The sequence below is a fragment of the Lichenostomus cassidix genome, chromosome 1, assembly GCF_008360975.1.
Source record: "Lichenostomus cassidix isolate B80296 chromosome 1, HeHo_3.0, whole genome shotgun sequence".
NCBI lineage: Eukaryota > Metazoa > Chordata > Aves > Passeriformes > Meliphagidae > Lichenostomus > Lichenostomus cassidix.
Window position 1 is genome coordinate 26,040,407 of NC_139479.1, and position 12,229 is coordinate 26,052,635.

General features: G+C 44.4%; 1 protein-coding gene across 4 annotated transcripts; it reads left to right on the forward strand.

Moving 5' to 3' along the window:
- The first annotated feature begins 270 nt into the window (after window positions 1-270).
- CHAMP1 (chromosome alignment maintaining phosphoprotein 1) lies at window positions 271-11,994 on the forward strand. 4 transcript variants are annotated; one of them, XM_085053640.1, is made up of 3 exons: window positions 277-367; window positions 2,944-3,056; window positions 8,262-11,994. In XM_085053640.1, coding segments are annotated over exons 2-3 (2,958 nt in total). In that variant the 5' UTR covers window positions 277-367; window positions 2,944-3,054; the 3' UTR covers window positions 11,218-11,994. The 4 variants fall into 4 exon arrangements, with proteins under 4 accessions (XP_084909783.1, XP_084909766.1, XP_084909773.1 ...); XM_085053647.1 differs by lacking the exon at window positions 277-367 and adding an exon at window positions 710-881; XM_085053657.1 differs by lacking the exon at window positions 2,944-3,056 and having other exon boundaries at window positions 271-367.
- The last annotated feature ends 235 nt before the right edge of the window (window positions 11,995-12,229 follow it).

Sequence of the window (12,229 nt, forward strand, 5' to 3'; positions counted from 1 at the left end):
GTTTAAGCAAAGGCTGGACATGGCACTGAGTGCCATGGTCTTGTTGAGAAGGTGGTGTTCGGTCATAGTCGATGATCTCAGAGGTTCTTTGCAGCCTAATGTGTGACTCTGTTTCTGAGTTTCTGGGATTCTCTCCCCACAGGACCAACCTCTGCGCGCTCCCACACAAGGCCGGACCCCTGTGCGGCAGCGCCCCCTGCCGGCGGGCGCGGAGAGCGGTGCAGCTCGGCCCCGCCCCCGTCCCCGCCGCCGCGGCCGCGGCACGTGACCCGGCCCCGCCTCCCGCCGCCGCCGCCGCCGCCATTGGCGGGGGGAGCCCGGCCCGGCCCCCCCGGCCCCGCGCCCGCCGCCCCGGAGGTGCCGAACGGTGAGTGCGGCGTCCCGCTCGTCCCCCGCTCCCGCCCGCCGGGCCCGGCGCGCTCCCCTCCCTCCCTCTGGGCAGCGGGCCTGGGCCTTCCCCTTGTCCAGCCCCCGCCGCGCGGGGGGCGGCGGCGGTCGCCGGTGCCGGCGCGGGGGGAACAAAACCGGCGGGGCCACGCACGGGAGGGAGAAGGGAGAGGGGAGGCGGCGAGGGAGAGAGCCCGGAGGGGCGGGATGAATGGGCGGGCGGCGTGGCCCCCGGCCCCGGGGGTGCGGCCCCCGGAGGGCCGGGCAGCGCGGAGCCGGCGGCCCCGGGAAAGCCGAGCCCGCAGGCACCCCCTCCCCGCAGGAAAGTTACAGTGATGCCGGCGGAGCGAGGAGCGGGAGGAGCACGGCGCCGGTCTGCTGTCCCGCGATAGCGAGTTCGGCACGGGACGTGTCCCCGCCGGGACCGGGCCCTTCCCCGGTGACAGAAATAGCTGCCGGGAGCGGCTGCATCGCACGTGGGAGCAGGGAAGCAGGTGCAAGAGCAAGGCTCGCAACAGTTCTGGAGAGCATGTCCTGTGAGGAGCGGCTGAGGGAACTGGGGTTGTTTAGTCTGGAGAAGAGGAGGCTCAGGGGGACATTATCACTCTCTATAACTGCCGGAAAGCAGGCTGTAGCCAGGTGGGGGTCGGCTTCTTCTCCCAGGTAACCAGTGACAGGATGAGAGGACATAATCTTAAATCACACCAAGGGACGTTTAGGTTGGACATTAAGAAGAATTTCTTCACTGGAAAGGTTATTAGACATTGGAATGGGATGCCCAGGGTGGCATTGGAGTCACTGTCCTTGGAGGTGTTTAAGGAAAGACTGGATGTGGCACTAAGTTCGATGGTCTACTTGACAAGGTGGTGTTCGATCACAGGTTGGAGTCGATGATCTCAGAGGTCTTTTCCAACCTCATCGTTTCTGTGAATTTTTTGCGAGTGAAGAATATAGACACTCTGGATTTCATATTTCTCTTCAGTGATCTCCCCTTGAACCCTATATTCTTTCAGGGTAAGGTAAATGTGATTCTCAGCCTGGTAGCACTGTTTCACAACCTTAATTCACAGTTCTTGACTAGAGTGTAGTGGTCTAGTGTGTCTAGTGGCACTTCATTAGCTCAGATACAGCAGTGTAGCTATAAGGTTTCTGGGGCCGTTTTTGGAAGCCAACTAAATGGAATTGTGAACTTGGAGTTAGAAAGCTGTGTGAGAAGTACATGGCACTAATTTTTTCTATCTTGGAATCTGTCAAAGGTACATTGATTTTACTCTGCAATTTAGACTGTTGTTAGATCTTGTATTGAGAACTAATGTTGCGTAGTTTTGTCATTCTTTTAAAAAAAATGAAATATTGCAAAATTGCTGCAGTTCTGGATGCTTTGTCTTTCTGAAGTCATCTGCATGTGCATTAAGTATTGTCACTTTGTAGATCTCCTGTGACTTGAACCTTTCCTGGAAACATGGAACCTCATAATACAGCATTTCCTGCCTCGATCTGGTGCCTCCCATGTTCTCAGCATATCTTACTGTTTCAGTGGCTGGTAGGGTCGGGGTGTTTATGCTTTGTGTAGGTGTGTAATTTTTAAGACCTGGTTCAGCAATTGTTGCTGATGGAACTTAGCCCGAAAACACTAGCTGGTAGCTGGGAGTTCAGATGTGAGGATGCAGTCAGATACCTATGGACGCTTCTGGACTAGCAGGAGCAGAGTGCTGCCTGTGTTGTTGATGGTGCCCTGGAAGTGATGCCCTTACCTGTCTTGCACATTGTGAAGTGCCTGCTCTGCTCCACTGTGGGTATGTCTGCCTGCAGCTTCCTCTGGGAGCTAAACTTCTTTGTCAGTCACAACACAGGGATGTAGCTTCAAGAGAAGCATCATGCTGCCACCAGACTGCCATTTACTTTTTGGCACTGCAAGAACATGTAATTTTTCCTTTTGCTTAAACACAGTGATAGTCTGGATCTGTTCCTGGTAGCAGAGACAATGATGCTGCTGTATCCAGCTTACCCAGCATTCTTGTACTGGGAATAAACTTATCATTGACCCTCTACACTGACAGAGTGTGACTGACCTGTTTGCCTACAAGAAACTTCCAAGGCTTATGAAAATAAGCAGTGATCTTTCCTGTGCAGTGACTGGTATAGGCAATCCAGTGTGATTGTACAGCATTGCAGGATGTCACAGGGCTTTCTTCTGGAGCATTTTCCCAGCTGTGCTGGTGTCACTGATGTGTGTTGCATGCCCTCTATCTGCTTGTGTTTCACCAGCCTTGACTCTTTATCAAGAGGAAAAGAGTTACAGATTCTTCTGCCACTGAGAACCAAGACAGTCTGATTTTGAACAATGATATGGCAGGCTACTTGTTACTGTGCTCTGAAATGCTTCATGTTTAAAGAAATGTGTAATTTTCTGTGCTCACAGATAGTCTAGATCTTTAGCTTTGAGCTCTTTGTTGCTTCCTTCTGAGAGTCACAGTGCCTCTATAGAGGAAAAATGCAGGTATATATTAAGTGTTGCAATGCTAAGTGTAGAATGTGTTTATTAAAAATTACCAGGAATGATTGGAAGACTTGTAGCTATGAAATTGGAATGGACTTGAGAAGTGGAGACATCTTGTTCGCTGCCAGAGTCATGTTGTGCCATCCCCTGCACGGATTCCTTCTTGTATGTAGGTATCTCCTCTGCATTTTTCCACTTTTCTTCCAATGGGAGGTTTTTGAGAGGCTCTAGGAAATATGTCTTAATCTTTAGTGGGATCCTCATGAAAGATTGGATGCAGAATCCAGGAACTGTCTCTGACATGGCTATATGTTTTAGTTGGGAAGACATCAGGAGGTCTCTCTGTGCTTTAGCTTAGGACTCTCCTATTGCTCAGTTCAATGTGAGCTCAACAGAGATTTCTGATGCTGTTTGACTCCACTCTAGCTGCCTTGCAATACACATAACCAGCTTTTGGTTGAATTTGCAGTTATCTCACTGCCTTTGATTTCCTGGATACTACTTCTTTCTGCCAAATCATGACATTAGCCTCTTGGGTGCTAAGAACCAAGCAAGAAAAGCAGTGATGGTTGCTCTTTGCTCAGGTAGATGCATTGTCCTCGTTACCAGTCCTTTCCCCATGCTGATTCTCTGTTCTTCCTGTGGTGGAGGACATTATGGCCAGAAGTGCAACATAGGGGACAGGAACTGGTGTAAGGATCTTCAGCATCTCTGTGGAGACAGGAGAGAGCTGGTGATAGCAACCTTTGTATGTAGGGTCTAAAGATGCATGAAAGAAGAGGATTTGGGAGAGGTGGCTGATGGAGCAGCAGTAGAGACTGGTGGTCCCACTGCTGAGATTTGTGTCTCTTCAGGCAGTTTTTAACCTGCATGATGGACATTGATCTGTGTCACTTCAAGTCAGCTAAGAGCTGAGTTGCTGCTGATGCTGTTACTGGGCTTGATATTTGTGGATATTGTGGGCTTTTAGACAGAAGCACTTATCTGTTCAGATAGATTTGAGTGGGAGACATCAGGACTTAGGAAGACTTGGAAAGAGTCTTGGCTACCTTAAGTTAAAATTTAATATTGCAAGCTCCAGAATCTTAGTTGAATCACAGTATTTAGTCTTGAAGGCAGGATGTGGACACGGGACAAGCATAAATGCTGGGTTTCAGGCTTCTGCTTTGGTTGTAATGTGTTCTCAGGACAGAAAATTTGTTCTGTTTGGTTGCATCTGTATTTGTTTTCCCAGTGTTGCAGCCATGGGAAGTGAGAAAAGTAGGAGGGAATGCAGGAAGAGCAATTAAGGAATGTGTTGTGCTTTGTAGTGTTACAGTGTCATGCAGCACAGCCTCAGTTGTAGCCAGTCCTGCACTGCACATCCTGTTAATTGAGAGTTTGAACAGGGGCAATGATTAAGTGTCTTTTTACAAAACAGTTATGGCCTGGCAGAGTGTTCAACCACACAAAGTGGCCTGGGGCCTGCACAGCAGTTATTTGTATTTGAGGGGTGGCAGCTTCTTTGTCACTCCTAGGAGTATTCAAGACATCTCAGAGAGATACTCTGGAGGCCATCTCCCCTCTGCTTTGTTTCATGGGGGACCTGTTGCTCATGACAATCTGATCTTCATCCTGAAATTCATACTTTTCCTCAAAGGGTTTCAGAGGACTTGAAGGATGTTGGGATTTAGTACTTGGTCCAGTTCTCTGCAGTACACATGGAGCACCCTGACAGATTGGTCACACCAGTTATTTTCCTTACCCTTTTAATGGGTTTGAGTTGGAGCAGCACAGAGCTAATTCCCTTTAATATCTGTGGTAATGCATTCACACAGAGGGAGCATGGTCCATCTCTCTTAGCATTGCCAAAAACATGCTGCTGAGCACAGGTTGCATCATAGTTCATGCAGAGCTAAGGCCATGGGCACCTGGTTACTAGTATATAGTTTCTAGGCTGGCTGGCTCTCCTGGGATGGGACTCTTTAGAAAACAGTGACGTGTTGTTCCTTGCACTTTCACCCAACTAGGCAAGGCAGGATCCAGTGCAGAAGTTCTGATGCAGGAGTTGATGGCAAAGAGCAGTGTGAAGCAGAGTTGTTTATGTGTTGAACTGAGTATAGAGGAGGGCAGCAACCAGAGCCATGTAGAAGCAGTAGCATTAGAGCTCAATATGAGAAGGAATCTGGAGGGCTTGACAGGAAAATCTTTCACACTAGCTGCTTAGATCTGTGCTAAATGAAGCAGCAACATCTCAGAGTTTATTCCTTCAGAAGTGTTTCAACAAATTTGAATTGACTTCATGATAGGGGCTCAGCACTGCTTGTTACTGCTTAGTTTGTTACTGATCTCACAGTAACTATTCTAAAACTAGGTTTACTATTCTATGGACTCACGCCCTCAGGTGCTGCAATAAGAAAGTGTGGTCTTGCTCAGTAGGTTGCTTCAATTAAATAGAGATTTCAGCAGAAGGGGTAGTTGCTTCAGTGACTGCCAGCTACAGTGGGCTGAGTTACAAAACTAAAAATGTTGAGTGATGGCAATGTGAGAGAAAGTACCCTCAGCTCTTTAATGTTATTTCTTATGCTAAAGGCTTGAATGTCGAAACCTTTGCATGTCTGGCCTGTGCCTCTAACTTCTTTGGTTCCAAAATAATCTCATGGTCAAAAAAGTTTAGCAGCAACTTGGAAAATTTGTGGAAGGGAGCCACTGACTTTTTCTAACTGTTGTTTTTGGAAAGAAAATGGAAATTTTCATCATAAAGTAAGATAGAACTGAGTCAAGGAAGAGGATGGGAGATGGGGTGTAGATCAGTGAATAACAAAGAACTGCAGCAAGGGCAAAAGGTGACCTGCGAAGAGGAGGGAAATTAGGAAGAAGGTAGAAAAGACTGTCTGGTAAACTTTGTTATAAACTATGATAAATTCAAATTGAAAAAGCTTTTTTTCTGTGGTGAAAAGAAAATGCATAATTCAGGATTACAACCAACTTTGGAATTCACAAACTCCCTTTCAAGTCTAAAAATGTGATTACTGCCGTGTATCTTTATTGTCCTAATTATGTTCTGCTGTGATTTGATTTAAAAAACCCCAAACCTTTTTATTTAGCTCATATCAGCAATTCAGAAATTTTTGCTTTCAGATTTAAATTTCTCTTTCCTTCCATCATCCCAAGTCCTGCAAACAAAACGAAACTGTAATTCATAAAGACTTGAAGGCCTTTTGGAGTATTAAGACATGATGTGCTGTGGGTTTTTACAACTGGCAAGTTATTTGCTGTTGCAGATACACAGACCATTGAGCACTGTTTTCATCTTTCTGTTTTGTTTTCATCTTTTACAGACATAAAAAAATTGTTATAAGATGTTGGGAAGTGTTTTGTGATCAGTGCTGAATGTGGTGTGGACTACAATTTGGGGTATCTTTTGTATGGCTGCCAGTAGTGCTGGGAAACTGCAACTTCTACTCCAAAGGTCCTTCCACTTTGGTGTTTGTAGAGCAGAGCAATTACTTCTCATTTGTAGCTAGGCTGGAGTCAGATGCTCTTCATTTGTCTCATGGTTGTAAAGCAGGATCCTTATTAAAGCTCAGTCTGTGGTCCCACCATGTTTCCCAAAAGGAAATCTACCTGTTCCCATGACTTCATGTGAAGTGTGTACACAGAGTGCATATAAAGGAGTTGTTCCATGAACAGCTGAGCTAGTGGACTTCTATTTCTTAAGGATTTGTGCCCTCTTGCTCCTCAGCCAATCCTTTCCTGTTTTTTTTTTTTTTGCTGTATGCATCTCATCCTTTAACAGCGCTGCTAATTTGCTTTCATTCTGTCTCTGTCCCAAACCCAAAGCAGCTCACTAGTGTAGTATTTTTAATTCCTTCCCCTTTTCCTTAATTACCAGCTGAATCAGACATTGCTTGCTCTGCATGTTTCAAGACTATTTGTGTAGAGTCTAAACAGAAGCAGGCACTGCTAAGTGACATATTCAGCCTCAGTGAAGGCATTGCTTGCATTCTCTAGTTCCTGATTTTCATGAAAGGTGTAGAAATGCAAAGTAAGGCTGGATTGCTTTGTCCAGTTTGATTGGCATTGAGTGTAGGGCAATGTGTTTGTGTAAGCCTCATTTCCATAAGAAACCAGGGTAAAAATGCTTTAGGAATAAATTAAGAAAACTAGCTTTGAATGCATATTTTTAGACTTGTTAGTCTTATATATGTTTAGACAGATAAATTAATGTTAAAATAAAACAACAATTTTGAGTGTTTTGAAGCAGAGTGTTTTACAAGACCCCCTAAAATTAGGTTGATAGTTTAGCATGATTAATCGTGTAACAGCTGTATAATTTAAACCTACCATAAAAAAGCCTGTGCATTTGACTTAAATGTCCTCTTTACCTTCCACTTTTATGTCAATATAACTTACAGAATATGGCTAGACTTGGTTTTCTGCTTATTGTAGTAGCTAATCTGGGTAAATTCTGTTGGAAATAGTGGCATCTAGCCAAATCATTAAAAGCTATTTGCATTTTGGTTGGTTGTTTGTTTTTGTTTGTTTTGTTGGTTTTTGGGGTGCTTTTTTGTTTGTTTTTGTTGTTGTATAGGGTTTTTTAAGGTCTAGCAAAAAACATTAATTTTGCAAAATTTCTGTCTTTGGGGTGAGGAAAACAATGTTCTGGATACAGAGGACTGTCAACTGTACCAACTGGGGGAAAAAAACCTTGCTGTTTTTCCTGAAAAGTATTTTTGTTGTTATTGGGGCAGCAGATAAAATAATGGAACAGGAACAATCCTTTTCATAATAGATAAAGTTTTTATGATCAGCATTATTTTTTCTTGTAATTAGTGAAAGGAAGTCAGTGTTTGACAGATGAAAACAGGGCCTAGGCTTTAGGCTGCTGTTTTCTTGAATATTTTTTGGTCTTTGTCAAAAACTGCTGATTTGTTTTGAAATTTAATGATGGAGATTCATTTTTGAAATGGCTTTATCTCAGCAATGTGTCAAAGTACTTCTTGTTTTCAGTTTACATATATAATGTCAATAAAAGCACATCAAATATGAGAAGACAATGGAGAAAGCAAGTCACATTTATCAAACAAAATACAAACTTTGCTCTTCATCACCTGGGTTCTTCTATTATCATTTGCTTCCAGTTCTTAACATAGGTAGGAAGGCCTGTTTTTAAATACAAGCTTTGTTTTTTCAAGTTTTAGTGATGTAAAATGACTTTAAGAAGTTGGAGACTGGTGTTGGATTTCTCTATGAAGTAGTCAGTACCTGTGCAAAAGTTACGCTTTCTAAAAAGGGAGGGGTGGGAGGGGAAAAGCCCATGTGGTTATTTAGGAATGACAGAGTTGAAATTAACATGGACAGATAATTATACAATCTTTTTCCTTTATTGCAGGAACAGAAAATTCCTCTTTAAAAGTTGCAGTGCTGTGGAAACTGTTACTGCCCATAGGAAAATGGACATGTTGCAGATACTACGTAAAACCACAGAGCGCTTGGAGTGTGACTACTGCAGCTTCAGAGGAACTGACTATGAAAACATACAAATTCATATGGGTACTGTTCACCCAGAGTATTGTGATGAAATGGATGCTGCTGGTTTGGGTAAACTTATATTTTATCAAAAAAGCGCAAAACTGTTTCACTGCCACAAATGTTTCTTTACCAGCAAGATGTATTGCAACGTCTATTATCACATCAAAGCACAGCATGCAGCACCTGAGAAGTGGAATGAGGAGCGGAAAGAGCAACAGGTAGAAGGAGATTCAGATTCATCCAAAAAAAGTGTCACGTTGGAGCCACAGAAACCTACCCTTTCCCCTGAGTCACGCAGACCAGCCCTTTCTCCTGAACTCTCCAAATCTGAACCTGTTGTTTCCCCCAAGCTTCAGAAATCTTCTGTGTCTCCAGAGCCCCAGAAGTTTGCTCAGGTGACTTCCTCAGAGCCAGAGAAGTCACTCCAGACTGTGTCCCCAGATCCAGAAAAGTCAGCCCAGGCCACATCTCCCGATCCAGAGAAGTTGGCCTCAGCTGTGTCCCCCGATCCACAGAAGCCATCTCCGTCTGTATCCCCTGATCCACAGAAGCTATCTCCTGCTGTGTCTCCTGACCCACAGAAGCCATCTCCTGCCGTGTCCCCTGACCCACAGAAGCCAGCCCCAGCTGTGTCTCCAGAGCCCCGGCGGCACTCCCCAGCTGTGTCTCCAGAGCCCCGGCGGCATTCCCCAGCTGTGTCTCCAGAGCCCCGGCGGCACTCCCCAGCAACGTCTCCCGAGCCCCGGCGGCATTCCCCTGCCGTGTCACCAGAGCCCCGGCGCCATTCTCCCGCTGTGTCTCCAGAACCCCGCAGGTACTCCCCAGCTGTGTCACCAGAGCCAAAGAAACCTACTCCAGCAGTATCCCCTGAACCACGGAGGTATTCCCCAGCTGTGTCTCCTGAGCCACGGAGGCATCCTTCTCAAATGCGTAGGCCTTCTTCTGCTTCTTCTCCTGAAAGCCGGAGGCCTGCTTCCGCAGTGTCGCCAGAGTCATGGAGACCTGGTCCCACTGTTTCCCCTGAGCCCTGGAGGTCTTCACCTCACGAGGTGCAGAAGTCTTCCCCAGTTTCTCCCTGGCCTCCAAAGCCTGCCGTGTCGGTGTCCGTCGAATCCCGGAGGCCTGCCCCCGAGTCCCGAAGGCCTGGTCCTGTTGTGCTGCCAGAACCTAGGAGGCTTGTTTCTGACTCGTGTAAGTCTACGTCCTTTTCTGAATCCCAGAAGTCTACTCTTGTTTCTTCTGAGCCCTGGAAGCCCATCTCATCTGTTTACCCTGAAGGCTGGAAACCTGTTTTGTCCCCTGACACATGGAAGCATTCTCCCCCTGTTTCTCCTGAGCTTCGAAAGTCTAGTCACTCTGACTCTTGGAAGCCGTCTTTCTTTCCTGAGGTCCGTAAGCCCGGTGTTTCAGTATCTCCTGAATCTTGGAAACTCTCTGAGTCACGGAAATCTATGTATTTTTCTGAAACTCAGAAATCCACCTCTGCTGCTTCATCTGAGATTCAGAAACGGGCTCATTTCCCTGAACCTCGGAAAAGAGTATTGTTCCCAGAGACTCGTAAATCTAATCCTACTGCTTCTACTGATGTCCAGAAACGTGCTGTCTTTTCTGAGCCCCAGAATCAGATGTCTACTTCTGCTGTTTCTACTGAAGGTCAAAAACAAGCCCTGTGTTCTGAAGCCCAAAAATCAGCTCTTGTTTCTTCTGAAGTCCAGAAGCATGCCCTATTTTCTGAAGCCCAAAAACTTACTTCTATTTCCTCTGAAGTTCAGGAGTCTAGTTCCTTTCTTGAGTCTCAGAAATCCACATCTCCTGAAGTTCAGAAACATGGCCTCTTTACTGAGTCCCAGAAACCTACTCCTGTTTCTCCTGAGACGCTCAAGCAAGCTGTTTTCACAGACTGCCAGAAATCTGCTGTTTCCCCTGATGTTCAAAAGCATGCTGTATTTTCTGAGATGCAGAAGCCTGCTGCTGCTTTATCCTCTGATGTCCAGAGACATGCTGAAACTACTGTACCTTCTGAAATCCAGAAGAGCATCCTGTTTTCCGAGCCTCACAAGTCTGCTTCGGGCTTTTTCTCTGAGCCCCAAACACCTAGTGAGTCTGGTGAGAGTGACTTTCTCTCTCACAGTTTAGATGATCAGAAACCACTGGATGATTTATTCTCACAGGATGAACAATCAATATTAGCCAAAGAATCACCTGAACATATGTTATATTCATGCCCAAAAAAGAAGCCCAAGAAGGAAAATCAGGAGAACTCAGATTCTGAACTAAATAGCAGTGAGTGTGGAAAAACAGAGGTAGACTCAATGGAGATAAAGGAACAAGAATCCAACAGTGACCAAGAGCAGTATGATATGGAGTCATCTGATTACGGCAAAGAGAGCAAAATGGATGCAACTACTCCCACGCAGCCACAGTGTGTGCTTCAGTTTACTGAAGAGAAAGAGGCTTTCATCTCTGAGGAAGAAATAGCAAAATACATGAAGCGTGGCAAGGGAAAGTATTACTGCAAAATTTGTTGCTGTCGTGCAATGAAAAAAGGTGCTGTCTTGCACCATTTAGTTAACAAGCATAATGTTCAAAGCCCGTACCAATGTAAAATATGTGGCAAAGCTTTTCTCTTGGAGTCTCTTCTTAAAAACCATGTTGCTGCTCATGGTCAAAGTTTGTTGAAGTGTCCCCGTTGTAATTTTGAATCAAATTTTCCCCGAGGCTTTAAGAAACATTTAACCCATTGCCAAAGCCGTCATAGTGATGATACACCTAAAAAACACTTGGACAGCCTTGAACCACTTGAAGAACAAATTTAATCTGTTTTTATTTTCCTTGTGCTAGAAAAGCTGAATTTACAAAGTGTTCAAAAGTGTTACTGTATGTTAACCAAGTAGTTTAGCTGATCTGACAAGTCAGAAGATGCATGGTTTATTGTACTATGTTTAACTTGTCTTATAGCTGTATTACTGAAAAGATTTACTTTTGAAAGTAATTTTAAATGCGTGATCATGTCTTTGTATTACCCATCAGTAGAGTCATATTTTATTTTTCAGATGTACTATGTTTTTGAAACCAAAATGGATACAAATTAGTTTTGTAAAGATTTGTAAAACATATAGGCAACTAAGGACTGGAGTGGCAAGCAATCCATATTTTCCTGTGAAGACAACTTGTTTTTTCACATTTGTTAAATGTTGTATTTTTTAAAATGTTTCTACCAAGTTCTCAAATCAAAATTCTCACGAAATTGAATGTGAATGAGCCAGAATATGAGCAACTACCAATATTCCTGGAATAATTCTGCCCTGAGGTTATAATTGAGTGTATAGACATTTGCTGGAAATTTATTGCACTCAATTCTCTGACTTGTCTCGGATTTAGAAGCATCAAGGTACTTATTTTGTGATTCTGTATTTTGGCCATGTTTTATTCATGTACTAATATACATTAAATTGATAGATTAACGTCAGATAATGTATAGCTCAACACTTTCTCTTGATGATTCAGATGTTTGTAATGTCAGACACCCCCTAAATTTCCTGTATTTGGTGAAATGTTATGCTTTAATGTTTTAACAATAAAAAGAAACCCCACCTGGTGTTGGCTTTTTTTGTTCAAGAACAAAACCTTTCATGTTCAACGTATTATCTTTTAATTATCTTTGGCAACAAGAGATACAAAAGTACCCTGGAGTCCTGCTCTGAATGCTTCAACTTCCCAGTCGTCAGCCTCAGTCATCACTAGGCAACGTTAATCTAAATTTCTTGTCGCTTTCAGAAAAACATGTAAGATGTAAATGAAAGAAAACAAGGAAAACGAGCATTTATG